This window comes from Gambusia affinis, linkage group LG14 (assembly GCF_019740435.1).
Source record: "Gambusia affinis linkage group LG14, SWU_Gaff_1.0, whole genome shotgun sequence".
NCBI lineage: Eukaryota > Metazoa > Chordata > Actinopteri > Cyprinodontiformes > Poeciliidae > Gambusia > Gambusia affinis.
The window spans coordinates 25,914,435-25,935,761 of NC_057881.1; the positions used below are offsets into that span (position 1 = coordinate 25,914,435).

At 41.4% G+C, this 21,327-nt stretch overlaps 1 protein-coding gene across 1 annotated transcript; it reads left to right on the plus strand.

Annotated features, from left to right (window-relative positions):
* Positions 1 to 1,568: 1,568 nt before the first annotated feature.
* On the plus strand, positions 1,569 to 19,944 carry LOC122843955 (FH1/FH2 domain-containing protein 3-like). The gene is made up of 4 exons (XM_044139110.1): positions 1,569 to 2,126; positions 11,014 to 11,123; positions 15,176 to 15,243; positions 18,273 to 19,944. The coding sequence occupies exons 1-4, from the start codon at positions 1,962 to 1,964 to the stop codon at positions 18,287 to 18,289; spliced, it is 360 nt and encodes a 119-aa protein (XP_043995045.1). The 5' UTR covers positions 1,569 to 1,961; the 3' UTR covers positions 18,290 to 19,944.
* Positions 19,945 to 21,327: the final 1,383 nt, after the last annotated feature.

Genomic DNA, 21,327 nt, shown 5'->3' on the forward strand with positions numbered 1-21,327 from the left:
AGCTCCGCCTGTGTGACCAGGAAGGAACGCCATAAGCCACACGTCCAAAGGTTGACGGAGGAGCTGCCAAATACATAAACAGATTTCCAGATCCTCAGCAAAATCGGCCGAAACTGGACTTTGTCACTTACTCACCGGTGTAAAACAGGAATAAAACAGGATTCTCTGATAAGTGAGTTATTTACGCCATGCAGTCGCCTGGAAACTGTTGAGGTGGTACAGTTAACGCAAAAGAAAGCAGAAAAGATTTTTTTCAAAGTTTAACTTCCTGCCCTGAGAAATCATCTTGCACCCCTAGGCATTCAGGCCAAAAGTAGAGATAAAAACATGTCGTTGTGAGAAACATGAAGTCTGTTACAGGTAAAGATTCTGTGAAATATTTATTGGATTTGAATAATACATCTCAACAGCCCTATTTATTCAATCTTCATAATATTGTCCTGTGATTGGAGTTGTATTCAGATTGGTGACAAAATCCAATCACAGTTTTAATTTAAGTTTTCCAACCACTCACTTAATTTAGCTGCGGTTAAAACAGAGGGTTTCTGCCCCCTGGTGGTATGAAGGAGATATTTTTGCCAATTCGTCTCTTTAATTAACCAGGAAGTTGACGCTAGATTTAGCTGCCAGACGGCCAGCATCTTCAGTATTAATTTTGATTAGTTAAAAATATATATATTATTGTGCTTTGTGTTTAACCTGTAATCCTACCCAGTTTCTACTGAGGTTTGTAAAAGCTGGATCTGACTCTATTTCCTTTTTTCATGTCTTCAGGTAAAACGGTTAAAAACTTGATGGACTCAAAAATATAAATATAATTTTTAGGCTATAATCTTTAACCGCTTATCTTTTTTAATTTGTTGATAAATTTGTGAGTCCTGCGTAATCAAAATAGCTTCCCGAGGCAGCCTGCAGATGGCAGCATTGCGATACTGATATGCTTTTCACACTTTTTTTTAAAGATAGAATCATCTATTTTGACGGATTTTTCATAGGAATTAGATTTATTTTTTATTTTGTGTTTATTATTTTAAAACTATATTTTTAAGCTAATTCAAAGTTACTTAAAATCAATTTGATATTTTGTTATCTTTAAAATGTAATAAAAAAATTTTAGTAAAGAGGTATACAGTAATTGGTCATTCAAATTATCAAGCAAAAAAATTACTTTTTGTTGTCCAGTATAGAAAATTCCAGTAAAGTACAGCGCAGTTTGCTGTAATGACAGACTGAAGAGGCTGCAGCTGCAAGATGTGGCCACAAGATGTCACCAGAGATCAACAGTTTTCCACAGGAATAACGTTAAAAACAAAGTTCTGGTGTCAATAAATGACATAAATAAATGAATAAATTACAACTAAAATAAAGCAGTATATATTACAAAATTTCCAAGCCTAAATTTGATCCCGAAACCTCTCATTATTATTATTGTTATTTATTAATTATTTTTACAGTTATTCAGTCTAAAATGTTTTACTGTTGTTGTTTCAGATGACTATCGGATTAGTGCTCAGATGATTTTCATGGAGGAAGCCAATGGAAAGCAGGAGAGAGTGAGGGAGGAGGAGAAGGAGGGCAGAGGGGAAAATAGACACAGCTCAGTCAGAGAGGGGTGGGATGGATTAGGCTCAGACAGACAGCAGACCGGCTGTCCCAGCCAGGCTGCGCTGATCCTTCACTCTCCGCTTTGCTCCCTCCTCTTCATCACCGGCCACCTGCCTCTCCGAGAATAACTCCCGACCGCTCAGGACCGAGCGAGCCTCGCCGCAGACGGAGAAAGGGCGACATCCCCCCACATTCGCTCCGGGCGTTCTTGGCGACGGGGATTTGTCGTCGTTACCGGCTGAGGAGCGCTCCTGCTTCTCCTACCACCCTCCACCCTCAAAACCTCTCGACTGCCCTCCTACCCTCTACCCTGCCCCGTCCGTCCCCTCAGAAGAAGCCACTTGCATGGATGCAGCATGGCCACGTTCGTCTGCAGGGTTCAGTTTTTAGATGACACCGATCCGTTCAACAGCACTAACTTTCCAGAGCCGACCAGACCCCCGGTGTACACCTTCCGGGAGGACATCCCCCTCATCAACCAGCTAGCGGGCGTCCATCGGCTCCTCAAAGCTCCACACAAGGTAGGATAATCCCTTTGGTAAACAGCGCTGGAATCACCTTCCTTTATGGAAACAAACAAAAACAAGACGAAACAAGGAGTGTTGATGAGTTGATCTGACAGAAATCTGTTGTAGAATATCAGTTTGTTTATATTTTTAACGTTTGGGTGTGTTTGGGGAAAAGTTAGAGCAGAACCACATGGAGTTTTTTGGACTTCTGTTTTTCTCCCCTTCAAGGCTCCTGCAAATACACTCCAGCAGCCAGTATTCAGAGGCTATTTTCAGAACACAAGTGACTCCAATCTGTGGAATGAAACAAGGTTGCCACAAAGCCTTCAGCAGCTTCGAAACGCTGCCTTCACTTATAAAAGATTAAATATCCAGGGGCGGTCGCAGGAAGGTTATAAAAAGAGAGGGGGTCACTGATAATCTGGGTTGGCACACGTTAAAAACAAAAGCCGGAATGAAATTTCACAATTTTAATGGAGTTTTCCTCAATGAAGTACACTTTTTATTGAGGTCTTAATGTGTATACTGTCTTTACCAGTTCTACAGTAGTAAAAAGAAAAGGTCTTTCCTTTTGACCCTGCCGTTTTAGGGGTTTCTCAGTCTCAGAATGAACCCTGTCAGGTTGAAATCTCCTCCAGCCAAGTGAACCCGATTGCTGCGTATCTGTGCTCTACTCGTCACTCTAACAGGTGGCTGCAAACGCAACAGGGCGACTAGATATATCCCTAGCTGTCCCACTCCTCTGCCCCCAAATGACAGTCCCACTGCTCAGGCGCCCAGCAACCCCAATCCCAGATGACCGGCTCAGTCAGAGGAGCGTGTCGGCGCAGAAAAGATGCAGCTTTAGGGCCGTTTTGATGGGGAGAAAAGATGACGTTGAAACAAAACGGTACATTCCTCACTGACAAGGCTGACTGGAACACATGATCACACCAGGCATGGGCTGGTATGACATTCTCCAGGGATGATAGAATCGAGTAAAAATAACATGGTTTCCACTTGATACTGGTATGAACACAAACCTTTCCTAGAGTTATTATTAGAGATACACCGATTTCTGATTTCCTCTGAGATCTGACTGGCCGCTTCTGTTCTGACTGATGCTTTAAAATAACATCAGAACTCAGAGATTCTGCTGCAGGTTCTTTGGCAAAGTTGGTTTCTATTTATTTATCATGGCATGTGTTCCTAAACCTTATATTCATATGTTATTGCGCTAAAAAAAAAAAAAAAAAAGGTTTATGCTCTGAGTTAATGTATTTTTAGAAATAAAAAACAGTGGAAGTTCTTATGTCTTGATGAACAAGGGGAAAAAAATCCCTTTTTAAAAAATACTTGACCTGCTGATCCCCGATTTTCTGATTTGGATTGCGTGATATTAGAAGGCGTTTTTGGATAAATGTGGAATACATCACTGGAAAATCTAATTCTACTGCATGGCACCTGAAATATAAACCTACCCAATGTTACATTTTGGCTGTTCTTTGTGGTTATGATAGTGCAGAGAGTGTATTGGAATGTTCTATACATTCCCCAACATCAAGTCAAGTTTGCGGATGATCTGCACAGCAGTTAGAACACGTTGAAGGTAACGGGGCCTCGCAGACCGCCAGCAATTTCCTACGATTGATTTTTTACTCTCACATGAATAGTCGATCTTCATGAGAGAAAAAATCATATCGGCGCCTGAATAGTCGGTCACAATAGGTGTTTCTTGAGCTTAACCCTGTAGAATACCTTGTAGGTAAATTAGAGTAGAGATTAGGGGTGTGTCGAAAAATGGACCAGCCGATAAATTGGATCTGATTTCCTTAATTTTGGGACTCCGATGAGTGTGAAGCTGATCTTATCTACGTCCTCAAGGTCTAAAAACTAGCCACTGTACTCTGAGAGGATTGGCCCAACGGGTCGTGTCTTCAGGTTTGCAGCTGGCAATGCAGTTGGCAATAGTCACTCCACTGTTGCCAACTCTGTGAATTTCTTCCTATATTTAGCAACATTTCAGCAAAAACAAAAACAACCAATTGGCAATTCAAGCTTTTTATAATTGCTGATTGATTTGAGTCTGACCTCACAGATATAGGAATCTCCAAAAAGTCATGTAAACACACTGCTAAGCCTGGAAGAAAGCCTTCAAGTAAATACTTTCAATAGTCCAGTGTAATATCAAGTGGTCAGTCTTGTTTCTCGTGCATAAACTGTAGCAGCCCTCTCTAACCTAGCTGCTAATGCTGACCAACAAGTGGGGAATGCTTCAAAGCATAAACTATGGCGGCACATTCTCTGGCATCTCATTGAAAGCTCGTTGCACCGTAGGATTGCATGATGGAGAATTCCAATGGTTTTAAAATCGTAACTCTTTAGTACCTCAGCATCGGTAACCAGCCGATGCCCAGAACTCACCCAGGCGAGCCGTCAAAGTGATGCAGACCTTATTATACGCCCTCTTATTTGTGTGATTTTCAAATAAGCAGACAGTAAAGTTTAAATTGAAAATCAAAGGGAGACTCGGGGAGTTTGAAGTGCTGCCGCATGACCCCATCGGCGAGCCAGCACTCGACAGTGGAATGGCTTTTTCCAAAACCAGTGGATCTTGTGCTGCCCGATCCTTAAAAGCCACAAAACAAATGAAAAATAGCCCACAGCACAGAAAAGCTTATGATTACAACTTACGCAAGGACAGATGGTGCAGTCTGTGTTTGTGTTTGCAATTTTATTCCCATCCCAGAGGAAGACTGTGTGCTATGGCAACTGGATATTGTGCTTAGATTATAGGGATGGGATGGAATCGCTGCGCTTTTGCCCGTCGCATAGTCGGGATCCGAACTTTGGGGCTTTTTTAAGGATTTGCTCTGGAGATAACATGGAAAAATCTGAAAAATGACACTTTTTTTAAAGTGATTTGTTTCACTTCTTGGGTTATTTCTCAGTCTTTTAAAGCGGCTTTTTCTTCTCACTGTACCCTCAGCGTCCTGAACTTTTCTCCCTGGGTTATTATGCTGTGATGGGAGAATTCTGCGCTCGACTGGCTCGGCTGCATGTAAAGTATAGGTCACTTGTCCCAGAATTCCTGTGGCCGTGGCCTGGATCCTTACGACACTTTGTTCTCCTCACTTTGGGCGCTGTGGTTTTCCTGTCCTCTTCCTCTACGTCCTCTTCCACCTCTCTGACCAAACACAAGCATAAACACACAGCCCGGGTTGCTAGGGCTAAATCGGAGAGCCTTGGATGTGTTGCTTGGTCCAAGCTGCTCTTGCCCTTCTGTCAGAACAGTTCGGATAAATCATCATCAAAGAGATCCAGCTCACCGCACGGGTTTCGGTCTACTGCAGTGGTACTTTTTTTCATATCTTGTACCATCACAACAGCAAACTGTAGTGAATTTCAGTGGGATCAAGGTAGAGTTTATGCATTGTTTTGATCGCCGGCGCTCAAGCTGTCATGTCTCGCGGTGGGGATGGGTTCGCACGTACACCAGAAAGTACTATTTTGTTTTTAAAGTTGACCCTCAAAAAGGATTTTCCTGTTGCCGATTGTTGTTCGATTACACACAGGTTGAAGCTCTCCACTAATGAGGTGATTTCTGAAGATTTTTATTAAGAATGAGCTTGTGTTTAAATGTCGTGTGTAACGAATCCAAACGTAGCTCAAGGCGCTCCCCAAAATGTCACTCCCTTCATTTGATCTAAATAAATGGGCATTAAAGCTAAAAAATGTTGGGGGGGGAAACAGATCAATAACAAAATGTACAAGAATGCATAATAGTATTAAAAATATATGAATCAAAATAAAATAAATGACAAAACAAGCAAATAAAGTATTATTTCAAAGCCATGTCAAAATCTTTTTTTTTTCCTGAAGACATTTTGCAAACTCTGTTCCAGTGCAAATGCATGCCACACTTTACAGATTTTTAGTCATAAACAATTTGAAAATTGTGCATTCTTGTCTTTTCAGTGTCGTTTATGCTTTTGTCCACCAAACAGTTTCCCAGTAAGATACGCTGAAGTCTGTGGATGTAATGCCACACAATGCGCCCAAGGGGCATGAATACTTTGCCTGCACACTTTTACAGTAAGAAACTCCCTCCCTACAAAAAAAACACAAAAAAATCCCCAGTAAATCCTGCACTTCAGAGGTCGACTTTTATTGAATTAGCGAATAGCTCTTGTTAAAGCAGCCCTGAGAGACTTAATGGCCACATGGAAAAGCCTTCCCCCCCACGCTCTTTCTAGAACAGAATCTCCTGCGTCGCTAAAAGTCGCCGGCTAAATTACGTAAGGGCATCTATAACTGTCGACTGACCACGATCATCGGCAGGCTGGGTGTTATTTTAACATGGAAGTAATTACATCCCGCCCCTCTCGCCCTCCTGTGTTTTTTGCTTTTCTTCCTTCCTCTCTTTGCTTCACTCCTTCTGGGAGAATTTGGTTAAATGGGTGTAAAGCAGATCGGTCATTATGTTCCTCTGGCCCCCGTTTTGTGGAGCCGACTCTCTTCCATCTACAAACAGCGAGACGTGTTTTTGGTATATTAATACCTGCATCCCCCGAGACAAGAGTTCATAGGAAGAGACTGGCTTTGGTTGACGCTGTATTAGGAGGTGTGTTTGTGACGTTTTCTTGATCTTTTTATTTGAAAGATTATGTGACATAGAAGAGAAGGAGGTCGTAGGTGCTGTGGTGGATGATGTAAGAGTTTTGAGTCCATCGAAAAATGATGGAATTGCAAGATTCTCATTAATGCATCAATTAATGAGAGTCGATTTCTTCCGTCTTTGATTTGCCAACCAGATTCCAGTAGAGATGCGTCTTTCAATAGGTCAAAAGTCAGAATCCATCAAGGAAAATTCAGTCGATTATTATCTGCGCTTGACATTTTCTGTATCAATGTTTTAGTTCCCCCGCCTCCTGTTCATTTGGGCCAAACTCAAGCTGGGCCGTAGCTTTTTATGTGGCCCCCTAGATTCTAGACTAAACACTAAGTGTGCTTAAACATAAAGTTATCAATAAAATCAATGCTGTTTTTATCTGTTTACTGCCAAATTACATCAATCAATCAGTCCCTCGGGCTCCTTGAGAATTATTGTGGAAATTCATGCAAAATCAACAGATCCTCTGACTTTTTTTGAGCTAATATATAATTGGAAGGTAATTGCAGATTTTTCTCAAAAATTGTCAAAAACTTTCTTACTTGTACTGAACAGCTGCCTCAGCTTCAACTGATGTCAGATTATAGTCCGTAATCCATACAGCAAGTAATAAAAGTCACATATGCTGTCATCGATAGAAGTGCAAATGTTTCAAATATTTCCAAATTAGTGTCACAAACGCTTTGTTTTTTTTAATTGCAAAAAAATTACAAAATGAATTATGCAGTCCTGGAGGGACTGAAAAGATGTACAATAATATTTATTTTTAGGAATTCATTCATATATTAACAGTTTGTGAATGGTTTTATCAATACATTTGGCACAACCGGCCCTTTAAGAGCCTTAATAATCTTCATTGGGCCCAAAATGAAAATGAGTTTCACACCTTTGCATTAGGTCATTAAGACTAAGAACTCCCACTATTGCCACCTTTTTTTATTTTAACCTGCAAGTAATTGTCTTTTTGGATAAAAAAAAAATTAAAAAGAGAAAAAAATTGAGAAAAACAAACAAACAAATGAATGGGTCAAAATTGGAATAATCAAACCTTAAAAGAAAAAAAATAAGAGAACAGTTATAAAGAAAAACCTGACTGGTGAAAATTCAGGTGATGTTGGAGAACGACTGTGGAATGGGATTAAAAATGCTTTTGTTTAATTCTCACAGCAGCAAAAAAAAAAAACCCACAAAAACTGGGGCAGTGGGACAGGACATGACCCCCCACCCCACCCCCCACGTGTTGTTTCCAGTCCTTTTGTCCCAGTCCTGGACAGATTTACCAGTTCTCACACACATAGAAAGTGTGAACAACAATGGCTTCACATTTGGGATTAACTTTACTTGGATTCACCTTACCTCACTGTGTTGTAGGCATGAAAACCCAGATTTCTCTTTCATAAAGCCCTGCAAACCAGCATCATTTTGGCCATAGAATAAAATTCTGACACTTTCTGTAAACAACCCGTAAATATTTTTGTTGAAATGTGCACAGAAAACAATTTAAAAACTGCTTCACTTTTTTTTCCATTAACATTGACCTGATGTTGCCGTGAACACCAACCTCCCTTTTACCCCCTCAAAAAAACGATGCTAAGCTAGCTTTAGCATTCTGGGTTCCTCTTTTTTATGCTAGCTTTTCTTTTGTAACCATTTTCTTTTGCAATTCTTTGCTTCCTTTGTGTTTTGCCAGCTACCGTAGTGTGCTTTGTTTGAGAAAATACACAAATCCCAGGTGTTTAGCGGGCCAAAACATCTCTGCAGTTGGACCTGTGTGCATCAGGGGTGCTTTTGCTAAGTGGATTAGCTAGTTGACACAGATGGATTAATGTTCCTCTGAGGGAAAGAGAGGGAAACTTTTGCAGGACTGCTGTCATTATGCCTGATTATTGTGTAAGATTAAGATCAATCTGTAGTAGAAGTACCTGTTTTTATTGGTACTCTGTAGAAATTTTCAAATTAATTATTTACAAGACAAATACGAATAATTTAGTTGCTTGTAGAGCCACCAACAACCAAGGAAGGTGTGTTGCTTGATACAGAAACTTCCAGAAGAAGAGGACTCTGACTCCACTATGGGTGGTGTGTTACGTTCCAGTTAACTCTGAGGTTGGCACTCGGATGTGGGGATTGCATCAAACCCAATTATGCTCCAGTTCCAAACTGGAGAATCAGTGGGATTCTCTTTTAGATATGCTTAGCGACCAGGCCGGCTGCTTCTGGGGAAGCAAGCTAATAATATGTTCTCTGCATTATATTTGTCAACGTTGTGGAACAAGTTTGGTAAAGAAGGTTGTCTGGAACTGTGTTGGTGGAAGATTAAATTGTACAGCAAAAGAAATTTAGAAAAACAACTTTGGTGTTGGCTTATGAGGTTAGGGTTTGTGATTTTAGTCTTTTTAAATTAGGAACATTTCCATTAAAATAGAAAATCTAACAAAATGATAAAAATGGTGAACGTCCTTCACCCAGTCTATCAGCACCAATGAATAATGACAATTTGTTCTCAATCCAGTTTAATTTGAATGTCCTAACATTCGATTTCAACTTAATTTATTTATATTTGTCCAGAAATCTGATGTTCCATTTGCTAATCGTTGGTCAAAAGTCATAAAAAAAAAAAAAGAAGCCCTGTCTGTTTATGATCTGGACATGTTCAAATCAAACAACATGCCAACGTTGGTGTCTGTCTTGGTTGTGCCCCCATTTGACTTGAGGTCCTTGTGGACTCACTCACCCTCTGCGGCCCGAGTGCACGCTTGCCTCAGAACAGAGTAAATATAGCAAGAGTTATATTTATGCTGCGAGTCCGTCTGATAGTCCGTCCCTGTTTCTACGTGAAAGGGAGGGACGGACAGACGGGGAGCAGGAGCAGGTTTTGCCCTGGTCACAAAGTGTCGTCAGGCCACTTGAATGGTCGGCTGTGGAGGTATGTGTGTGTGTGTGTGTGTGTGTGTGTGTGTGTGTGTGTGTGTGTGTGTGGGTGGGAGTTTATTGGCGGCACACCTAAGCTTGTGAGATTCCCAACGATACCACCGACCTGCTAAATACCGATGGATGACTCCTCTGATCTCCAAGTCAAGTTTATTTGTATCGCACATTTCAGCGACCAGGAGGTTCAAAGGTCCTTACAACGTAAAAAAATGTTTTTTAAAAAAATCGTCAGATAGTTATCAACTATGAAACAAGCAACAAACATTACATTTTGTCAACTGTCTACATCAGAATCATCAAGCAAAAGCACATCATGTTGACCAAAAGCAACTCTGGACAGTGTTTCAGCTGTTTGCTGTTCTAGACGTTTCTTCTGGATTTGTGGTGCGTAGAAGCTGGATGCTGCTTCCTCATATTTGCTTCTGGGGTCAGCAGAGCAGAACCAGAACCAGAACCAGAACGACCCAGTCACAGGTGGAAGGTTTGATACGAACGGCTTTTAACCAGGGAACAACACTCCCAGGGTCTCGTCTGCAACAATGATGTAAGTTGCTTTTTGTGAGTCGTCTCCATAGTTGTTTGCACCTGCTCCCACCTGGTGACTGCGCTCATAAAAGATCCACGCCGGTGGGGTGCTTTTTTTTCCTTTTTTTGTCGTTTGAACAGCGTCTAGGTGCGAGATCTGAGCTTAGTTTTTTTGTTTTTGTTTTCGTTTTTTACGAGAAACAGACTGTGCTAACTCATACACATGTGAGAAAGGTTTTGGGTGAAACCCCCTGCACCCTGTCCACAGATGCAGAGACAGCTAAAAATGCTGGATCTTCTCGCCTAATACCAATTGAAGCAAAATTCAAGTCTCACATTTCCCGCAGCTGGTATTTACATGCACTAAGAGCTGCCCCTTGTTGCACTCTGGTTTTGGTTTCACGTCCCTGCAGCTTTATTACGAGTTAATTCCCTCAGCAGCTCCGCCGTAATGCCAAAAGCAGAATCCCCACCGCTGCAAGCGGCCGCCGCTCCTCCACCGACAACTTGTACATGACATTGGCTCGACCCAATAGAGCGGCTTTATTTCAGAGTCTCACATTGTTTCTTGTAATTCAAGGGTGTGAAACATAAATAGACATAAGTAAGTGACCGCTGGAAAAGCGGGTCGAGTCGCCTGCGTCAATCACCAGATGGACTTTACTGGCCTTTTCCGGCGGCCGGGAAGCGAGGTGTGAGTTGCGGTGAAATGGAAGCGACGAGACGTTTTCGGTTGTTTTTGGTTCCGTTTCCGTGTTTCATGACGGCCGTGTCTCTCTCGTGTTTTTGCAGCTCGACGATTGCACACTTCAGCTGTCCCACAATGGGACCTACCTGGACCTGGAGTCCTCGCTGGCCGAGCAAAGGGACGAGCTGGAGGGGTTTCAGGCGGACGATGCAGGGTAAGACCCTTCCGCTCAGCACCACAGAGGCTCTTCCGCCACTTTGCCCCCTCACAAAACATATTCTCTGAGTTCCTTTTTTTTTTTTTTTTCTCACATAACGAGCCGAATCACAAGCTGCTGGATGTGGACTTTTTTCTTTTCTTTTTTTTTTTTTTTGGGAAGCACAAGTTCATGGAAAGTATGAAGCACTCTGTAAAGCAGGTCAGATGTGCCCTCCTTTCCTTTCCAGAGCAATAACTCTTCTCTCTTGTTTCTTTTTCTTCTTTTAATAAACGACACACTGGTCTTTAGTGTAGTAAAATAAAAATAATTTCAAAAAAGAAAACTGGAAGGTATAAAGGACAGGTTGTGCTGACACTAAATTGTAGCAACAAAACGTCGTCACGTACATCGCCGTAGTTTTCCAGTTTGTGTTTCTGTTTAGAGCCAAGAGAAACCTCTCCCTTGAGGCTTCAGGATTTGCTATAAAACCCGAAACTATGAGAACATTCGTTGCCATTTGCGAGGGTATTAATACCCACTGAGATTTTCCACACTTTGTCACTTGCAACCACAAATCCAATGTAATTTATTAGGATTTTATACTCCAGACTAACAGTCAGAGACCTTTTACAATCCGAGGAGTCATCTCTCTTTATTTTTTTATTTTTTTCGTAATCAAGCGGAAACAATCCCGAAAAGTTAATATTTTGATTAGTTTTTGTTTGTTTGCTTTCCCCCCCCCCACAACTGCTCTAGGAAATTTGCTTTCATGTTTCAATTCCAGAACAATTGTACTCCTATTTTTAGGTTTAATATACGTGTATAAAAAACATCGAACCTTTACAAAAATAAAATAAATAAATTTCATGTTTAACATATTTATAAAAAAAATACTGCAAAAAATTTATTAATTTATCTGTCTGCTAATATTGTTTTTCTATTGTGTTTATCTTTTGTTTTATTCACGCCACATTGTTATTCAATTAGTCAGTGACTCTAGTTAGTGGATGAATGTTAGCGGTGAATGCACGGCCTTGGGATTAATAAAGTTGTCTGAATTTGAATATCGTAGCAACTAACAGTGAGATTTCTTAGTGGAACTTCTGCGCAGACATTGCCTGAAATAATTTTGTCTTAGTATATATATATTTTTTTTAAATGTTAGATCTTTATCATTTTTGGCCAAAGCCATTAAGAGTCAAGAGTAGCGCAGCACTGACCTTCTCCCGTCTGTTGCTGTGCACTGATGGTCAGCTGGCTCAAAGACAACTTACTCCGCTTTCTTCCTTCTTACAAGAAAGAGAAATCACGCTGTTGGGAATCGTCCAGCCGTAATCTCGCCGCTAGACTCAGTTTTACTTAATGTTTTCATAGGGTTAGGGTTAGGGTTATGGGTTAGGGTAGGGTAGGTTCTAAGTCTCCCGTTTGAGCCCTCGCTTAGAAACGATGACCTTTACAGATACATGTGCCTTCCAAAAACAAGTGACTAGAAATCATTTTCACAGCCCCGTTTTCAAGACACCCAAACAAATTATGTCCTTTTAGCAAAGTTAGCCTTAATAGCTTGTGTGTTTTTTCTCTCTCTATAACTGGAAATACTTTGGTGAGGTTAGGAAGATATTCAGTGACATAAAAAAAAAACAAATATTGAGCACACTGCAGAAAAAAACAAAGACACAAAGTAATTTTGACTTGCTTTCTAGTCTAAACATTTCAATACGTTTAAATTAAGACAGAACTGGAGCTTGTTTTAAGTCAATAATTTCTTAACATTGATGATAAAGTTGTAGTCCCACTGGCAAGTTGCCTTCACTAATAACAAGACATTTTTTCCCATGTACAAAAGATTAGAAATCTGTCAGGGGAGCTAGTGCTTCTTTTTTATATCAAAATTAAGGAATTATTGACTTAACACATCTTACTGGAAAGTTACTTGTGAGTTAGTACACCTGAAATGAGACAAAATTAAGATAGTTGCACAAGAAACTACACAAAAGATACTTTGTAAGCAGCAAAACGTTTGAAAGCCCTAAACAATCATGAATGCGTTTAACCACGTTCGCTAGCTAACTCCTAGCTTAACAACGAGCAGCCCCGGCCATCTTTAGCAAATTAATTAAAACACACTTTAGAGGAACTTTTTTATTGTCTGGTTTTGTTTTTTGCGCCTGAAGCGTGTTCCCATTAGACCCCTGAGTATCACACACACACACACGCACACCCACACGCATGTTTGCACAGCTATCTTTGCGAGGACTTTCCATTGACTTCCATTCTTTTCTATAGCCTAAACCTTACCCTAACCCTAACCAAAACGCAATTCACACCTTAGTCCTAAATCTGATCCCTGACCCCAAAACAGCACTTCCCTTTGTGGGGACCAGGCTTTGGTCCGCTGCGTAGTATGTGTCAGGAAAATGGTCCCCACAAGGTATTAGAAATAAACGCATGCACACGGCAGCTGCTAATGGGGGCTGCTGGCACGGTTGGGACATTGTGTGTTCGTGGAGAGTTGCGGTATGTTGATCTTTTGGGGAGCGTGATCGGTGCTGGCTGTCCCCCAGATGAGCGATGTTCTTTTTGTCTATTTGTATGCGTGCTTGTTTCCATGTGGACATTTCTTAGTATCCGTCTGCCCAAGAGTCCAGAGGATGGACAGGTGAAGAATATTTTAGAAGTATTTCTGACTGGTTTGTATTGGTATGACTTTCCTGCCCCATGGTCACTTTTTAAGATGGACACTTTTTCAAATTTGTAAATTGTGCAGAGTCAGAATTACTTATTTATTTAATTTTTTATTTTTTTATTTTTGGTTTAATTTGTGTTCTCTAGTTTAAGATCTTGGAACTACTTTGAAAATCAACAACATGTGGCGAGGCTAATTCCTGATTGGACGTGGCTCTTTGTTCGGTTACGTAATGGGGAATTCCAATACCTGCATTTGACAAAATCCCCATTTTATATTACACACACAACACACGCCAAAATAGATGGTTTTACCTGGATTATTTTTATACTAAATATTTCAACTTCTCAGATGGATGGAAGGCCTAGAAGAAGAAAAAAAAAAGCCCCGTTGCCCAGAGAACTGCAGTTTCTAATACACGATAAAGCATTTTGGTCACCAGATTTTCACTCCGAATTTTCCCACAAGTCAAATATGCGTCAGGACTCCAGCTGTGGCGGGACGCTGCTCACCGCAGCTCGCAGTAAACAAAGTCCTTCCACGGCACGGACATCTCAGCCTGGGAGAGAAAATCGCTGAGATTATGTCACTGACCTCCTTCTGAGCTGTTTTTTTTTTTATTTATTTATCTGCCTTTGTATTAATTAAAACATTAAAAATAAATCTGAACTAGACTGAGTCTCTGATCTTTAATGCTGCTTTTTTTTTTTATCCACTTTATGCAAGTTTTTCTTTGCTTGTTTTGAAAATCCGCGCCACATTATTGTTGCTTTGCTGAGGCAACAGACTATAGAGAACACTTTTGGATTGTGTTGATATTTTCCTTCACTTCGCAGCTGATAACAGAAATCCGTCTGCTCTCTTCTTTAGATTTTGCTTCTCTGCTCGTTTTGCATAAGTAGCAGCACTGCAGCAGTACTACACACTGTCAGAGCGGTGCTTTCCCTGCTTTTGTTGGATTTTATCATGTTGGTGATGGAAGACACTGATTTGTCCAGAAAGATCAGGGGACATCTTGCTGAGTGTGAAAGCACATCAACATGTTGGCATGCAGAGTTTTTTGTGTGTATGTGTGTGTTTTTTTATTTTTGCATATGTGTGTGTGTGTGTAAATGGGGACAAGGGTGTAAAGAAAATGGATGGATGGATGGATGTGTGTAAACGTTTGTTGTGTCTCCTTGCGTTTCTGCTGTCTAATCTCCAGGTTCAGATGTGTATCAGTATAGGGGCGCAAATTTGATGCAGGTCACTGCAAAATACAAAACCTCTGTCACTTCTCACACAGCAACATAAATTATTACATGTGTCCAAAAGAAAAAGAAAAATCAATGATTATTTATTAGTAATTTTTATGGTTGATTTGTCCTCCCCACTGTTTCAGGTCCAGAGGGAAGAAGCACAGTGTTATATTGCGGACCCAGCTGACCGTCCGTGTTCATGCCTGCATCGGTGAGTGCTGTATGATGAGTTTCTGCTTTTGTGCGACACTCTTTATTTCTCCTGACGCTCTCACACACACGCACACACCCACACACACGTGTCACCTGAAACACCGTCTCCTAAAAAGACACACGTCACACCTTGTGTTCAAGGTACTTTTAAAGACCTGAAAAGCGGCATCATGTGCGGCGTTGATTAGCGTGTGAAAATGTCTCTAATTTTACCATCATTTAAGAACAAATGGCTGTGAACTGATTTAAATTAGCAGTGAGAGCTTTGAGGTAGGTGTTGACACACTGCAGCTCACCACTCCTTTTACTGCAGAAGTTTAGAGAATAGAGATGCACAAATCAAATATTGGTGAAGTCAGATCTCCAGTTCCTCTACAGCTACGGCCATCTGTTAGCTACTGATTTTAGCTGTTATGAATATGTTTTCAAGACTCAGTTAATAACATTCAAATATGGCTGGGAGAGAGAGAGACTTAAAATCTCATTTATTTTTTTCCAAATCCAGAGACAAAGATTTAGTTGGCATTTTAAACTTCTTTGTGACTAGCAATGTTTTTATTTGCACTTGTTAGCTACTGATATTAGCTGGGGTTTTTTAAATATGTTTTTAAGACCCACAATTTAGAAATGATTGGGAGACAGAGAGACTTAAAATCTATTTTATTTTGTCAAAACTCAGAAGGATTTAAATGGCATTTTATATTTCCTTGTGATTAGCGATATTTTTATTTACACCGTTAGCATCTGTTAGCTACTGATTGTAGGTGTTTTGGATATGTCTTTAAGAAACACAATCAGTGACAATTAAAAATGGTTGAGACAGGGAGAGTTAAGAATCTATTTTACTTTTTCAAACCCGACGAGAAGCATTTATTTAACATTTTATACTTCTCCATGATTAGCGATGTTTTCGTAATCCCCATTAGCTTATGTAGCAATAAACATCAGTTGCTATTTGTATTTCGTGGAGGTTGCAGATCCTTAAATACTCACTTAATTTCAGAGGACAGCATACTAGTCATCTCCATTTCCAGTCTAAAATCCATCCATTTTTATGCTAGCCAATTAGCAATAAAAAAAATAAAAAAAACCCCAACCTTGCAGATGTCAGATGGCAACACGGGGAGTAAAAATGTAAAAACACAAACTGAAAATAAATGAGATGAAGAATCTGAGGCTGTTGTTTAGATTTATTGTAATAAATTAATGTTCAAGCACTTGCTACTTTCCACAATAAGGTTTCTGAATAATGTTTAGGAAGGACACTTATTTGTTTGACTTTAAACTAGAACCAAAATGCTGCTCGCTATTCTGCAGGTTTTCGCTTTCTCTCTACCTGGTAAACGCTTCTCTTCTGCTTCCTCCATGACTGGCCAGCATTCCCCGTGCCACTGATAGCCGTGCTAAATCTGGATCACAGAATCGCTCCAGCCAATTGGTTGAGAACGTGACGAGGTGAAAGGTCGCTCTAAACCGGGACGTCGGATGTCAGGGAGAGAAAAGTTGCTCATGTAGGAAAATTAGAATATAATTTATTTTTTGAAACGCAGTTGAGCAGGCTGCATCAAACATATGAGATTGATTTTAGAATATTAGATATTTTATGTGTGCTGCAACATCTAGTAAAAATGTCTGATTCAGTTTCTGTACACTGTAAACTCTGATCCCATGGGTTTACACGGTCGTAACCGTGCACTGATAAATCACGCTGATGTATGTAATGCAAACTTAATGCACAAGTTTTGAGGAAAACCAACCTCTGGTCTCTTCTGATAAAAGGTTCTTCCTTATAATATTTGATGCATTATATTTTTGAAGGCTTTCAGGAAATAGCAACACTGAGTATCGACCTAAATGGTTGAAATATATTTTTTCTGACATATAAAAAGATATACATAATAAATTATTAGCCAACCGTTCCATGACATAATCATTTTGAATTGTATTTAATAGACAATTAATTTATCAATTTTGTTGTACAAAGAATCAAAAAGTGGAGTTCAAAAGGATTAGCTCCGCCCACAGGTCCGCCTCTAACTCCGCCCCTACAAAGTTATTTCCTGGTGATGTAGAGCTGGACGATAAATCAGTAACAATATATATCGCATCAGAGGGATCGATAGCAGTAGAGATAATTCTCAATCATTTACCTGAAATCCGATCCAGAATCAAATATATCAGTTAGACATTTATTTTAATTCATGATATATTTAATTCATGATTTGCGGATGTATTTATTGTTTTTAATTTTGTCCCTTTTAGCTCTCCATAAAATGAAGCCTGTATGCTTGAAATGTTGCAATAAACAAACTGTATAAAAGGCTCTGACATTTCTGTATTTTATTTTGTAATATTGGTTTAGTTTACTCTAGGAAGTGACGTAAGCCTCAGTTTAGTGCTGCGCCACCGCTCAGGAAAGCAGTTTTATATACTTCCGGTTCAGTTTGCTGCATTCTCGACATGTGAGACCGCATTCTCGGTGTAGTTCTGATAAGTGATGCTCCGAGTGTTAAGTTGATGACAAAACGTAAGTTATCGCACCTAGCGTGCTGTTTGTTTACTCTAGATTCAGTCATTATATGTGTAAGCTACGAGAGGACGGGTATGTGATGTTGCGGGGGCTCTGAGCGCTGGAACTAAGTTGAGCCTGCTTAAAATTCATAGGTTTACCATAAATACCATTTAACTGCATTTCGGTTGTATCTGTTGTTGTTTTCCGTTGAGTTATTGCGGCATTATTAAGAGCATGCGCTGCCAGCTGCCGCCATTGTGCCGGGATTTTATCCAGCCACATGATGGCGCCAAAGTACATTTTATGTTCAGCTGAGCCGAAGGACTGTCTATGTTCGTGTTTTATCATAGAGGCTGCGCCTAACCTTTATGTGAATTGAGTTACTTATATGTCGTGGTTTTACATGCAAAGTGGAAAGTTAAGTTTATTCCTTATTGGATATTTATTTGAGTGTATTAGTTGAACCTCTGGTCCTGTAATATGTTAGCCTAATGGCAATTTATTTGTTATTACAGACTGCTGGCAACACTGAGCATCACGACAAATAAACCAGCTCACATCCAAAGTGAAGTTTGATCTCGTGTCCTCTTTCCTGTATCCTGACCGATACACCATCCTGTTGGCTACAAATACCTGAGAACCTATCCTAACTAACACTGGTCCTTCGAGCCGGATAGAAGCTATCAGGATGGAGCCAGACAGAGCGACATTCCCTGATGTGAGACCTAAACGGCAGTCACGCCGACCAAGCCGATTTGATGACTTCGAAGTTGAGTACACACATCATTCCATTAGGGAAACACCACATTGGGAAATCCCCCCGCCTATCCCAAGACATGTGGAACGCCAACCTGAGTATAGCAATGCACCACCTTTCTACGGTGATAGTGATGTAACCTGCCCTCCTACTTCTCCTCGGCTGGAGAGAAGTGAACAAGGGAGGAACTATGGGAATCTCACACCTGAACTTTCCCCCTACAACCTGCGGGAGTTCCCCATCCAACCCCCTCACACAAGATTTAGAGCTTTGCAGGTGGAAAGAGAGAAGCTACTTCAATCACAGGAAGTTCTACAGGAGGGCCTGAGAGAACTTAATGAAGCGAGGAGTGACATCAAAGCACTGATTGAAGCTGCCCACTCACTGAGAAATGACATGGCTCAGCTGACTGCTTCAAAATATACCACGTATCAGCTCCCTATGAGTAGCTCAGAAAGGGTGTACACTACCACCACTAACACAGGACCGATTAAAGATGAAGATGAGGAGGAGTGGCCTGATCCACCTCCGTGGCCTGAACCTGGAGAGGAGCTGCCTACAGGATTTTCCAAACTAAAGGTTGAAGAACAGTATTCAGATCATGGATTACAGTACTACCCTCCGCCTAATACAGCATCTTCGCCCCGTAAATCCTTTCTGCCGACACGCATGCCTCAGGCTCAGGAGCATAGAGAAAATGAGTTCTACGCTCCTCCACAACATCCTGAGCCATCCTCAAAGCGGACATCAAGAAATGCAGGTCTGCTGCAACCAAACCCTGTTCAGGTTAAACCCCCTACTTCAGTCACAGGGGCGGCGTGTGAGATGTCGAACTGGCATGATTCAGCCCCACCTCTTTCATCTGAGATGGTATATAGGGGGCCCAAACCCACAATCCCCAAGTTCATCCATTCAGATCCTACTGAGTTTGCCAGGCTCCGAATGGCCCTGGAGAACCTACTCCCTCCTAACGCAACCGAACTCTTTAAGTATCAAATACTTGTGGATCACCTTAAGTTTGATGAAGCTCGATTAATAGCTGACGCTTACCTGAATTCACCAAAGCCTTATACTGATACCATGGCTGCCCTCCATGATAAATTTGGACAACCTCATCAACTTGCTTTAAGAAAAATTGCAAGTGTCCTAGATGGCCCAGAAATAAGGAGAGGTGATATAGTAGCTTTCCAAAGGTTCTCTCTCCAGGTGCAGTCACTAGTTGGTCTGTTGCAAACACTGGGCCTTGAGGGAGAAGTGGAACTGAATTGCGGCTCTCACGTTGCCCGCCTGATAAGCAAGCTCCCTCCAGAGCAAAGAGCTGATTTTCGTCGACATCAGTTCAAACAGCCTGGCACCACCTACACCCTCCATGACTTATCTGAATGGCTTCGCCAAGAGTCATGGTGTCAAGGCTTCGATAACCAAGCTGGTGGGAAGGGTAGCAGAGAGCAGACCTGCAGAAAGGCGGATGCCCATTCCTTCAAACAGACTTAACAGTCCTGCATAATGTGAAAGGATCCTCAGAACAGACTTCTTTGCTAACAAAGGAGAGTCAAGCTAGAGGGAAGACTAAGAGCAAAGCCTATTGTGCCTATTGTGAGAGCACAGAACATTATTTTAGTCAATGTGATGGCGTGTCTAAGCTCTCCAAAGAAGAAATAAAGAGCTGGATTCAAGCCAACAAACGATGCTGGCGTTGTGCCCGAAATCATCTAGCTGCTCAATGCACACTGAAGAAACCCTGTAGTATTTGCCAGGGAAAACACCTGCTGGCTCTTCATGAGGTAAATGTCAGAACTGAAAGATACGACATGGGCGTCTCAGCAAAGGAAGAAAGTTGCCTTACCAATTCAGCGTCAGGTTCCCTCTACTTAGATCGACATGGGGTCGGCCATCGTGTTCTACTCAAGATTGTACCTGTGGTTCTACGTCATGGGCAACACACCCTAAATACCTTTGCAATCCTGGATGACGGTTCGGAGCGAACCATGTTGCTCCCGGCTGCTGCAAAAATCCTTGGTCTGACAGGCATTCCTGAGGATCTTCCATTACGCACTGTCCGTTACTTACATCCAGATGTTACATGGACGTAATGTAACTTTCAGTGTCTCTGCAGCGACCAATCCTGGGTTGCAACACAAGATTGAGGGAGCCTTTACAGCTGACAGCCTCAACTTAGCCCATCATACATATCCTGTTGATCAGCTGCAGAGGAAGCATAAACACCTGCAAGGGATCCCAGTGCCGGCGTTGAAGCGAGTCGAACCATTGCTCCTTATTGGTTCAGACCAGCCACACCTGATTACCCCCATAGAACCGGTTCGGCTTGGCCCACCTGGCAGTCCAGCAGCTGTCCATACTCGGTTGGGGTGGACCCTTCAGGGACCAAGTCTTTTGATGGGGCGGCCAACCCAGCCTACCTTAAGTTTATACACATCCTCCCAATCAGATGAGCTCTTTAAGCATGTAGAGCGACTCTGGCAGATGGATGCAGTGCCTTACACATCTGAAAAGGAAGTGACCAGGTCAAAGCAGGATCTTCAAGCTGTAGCTCTGCTCGAAGCTAAAACAGTTCGCATAATGGTGGATGGTGTGCTGAGGTATGCCACACCTCTCCTCCGACATGCACAGATGCCACAACTGAATGCTCCAAAGGAATCTGTCATGGCTATGCTTCGAAGCACAGAGAGACGCCTATTAAAGGATCCCCATCGGGCTGATGCCTACAAGGTAGAAATGGAGAAGTTGATTCATTCTGGAGTAGTAAAAGAAGTAACACCAAACACCTCATCAAAGGAGAGCTGGTACATTCC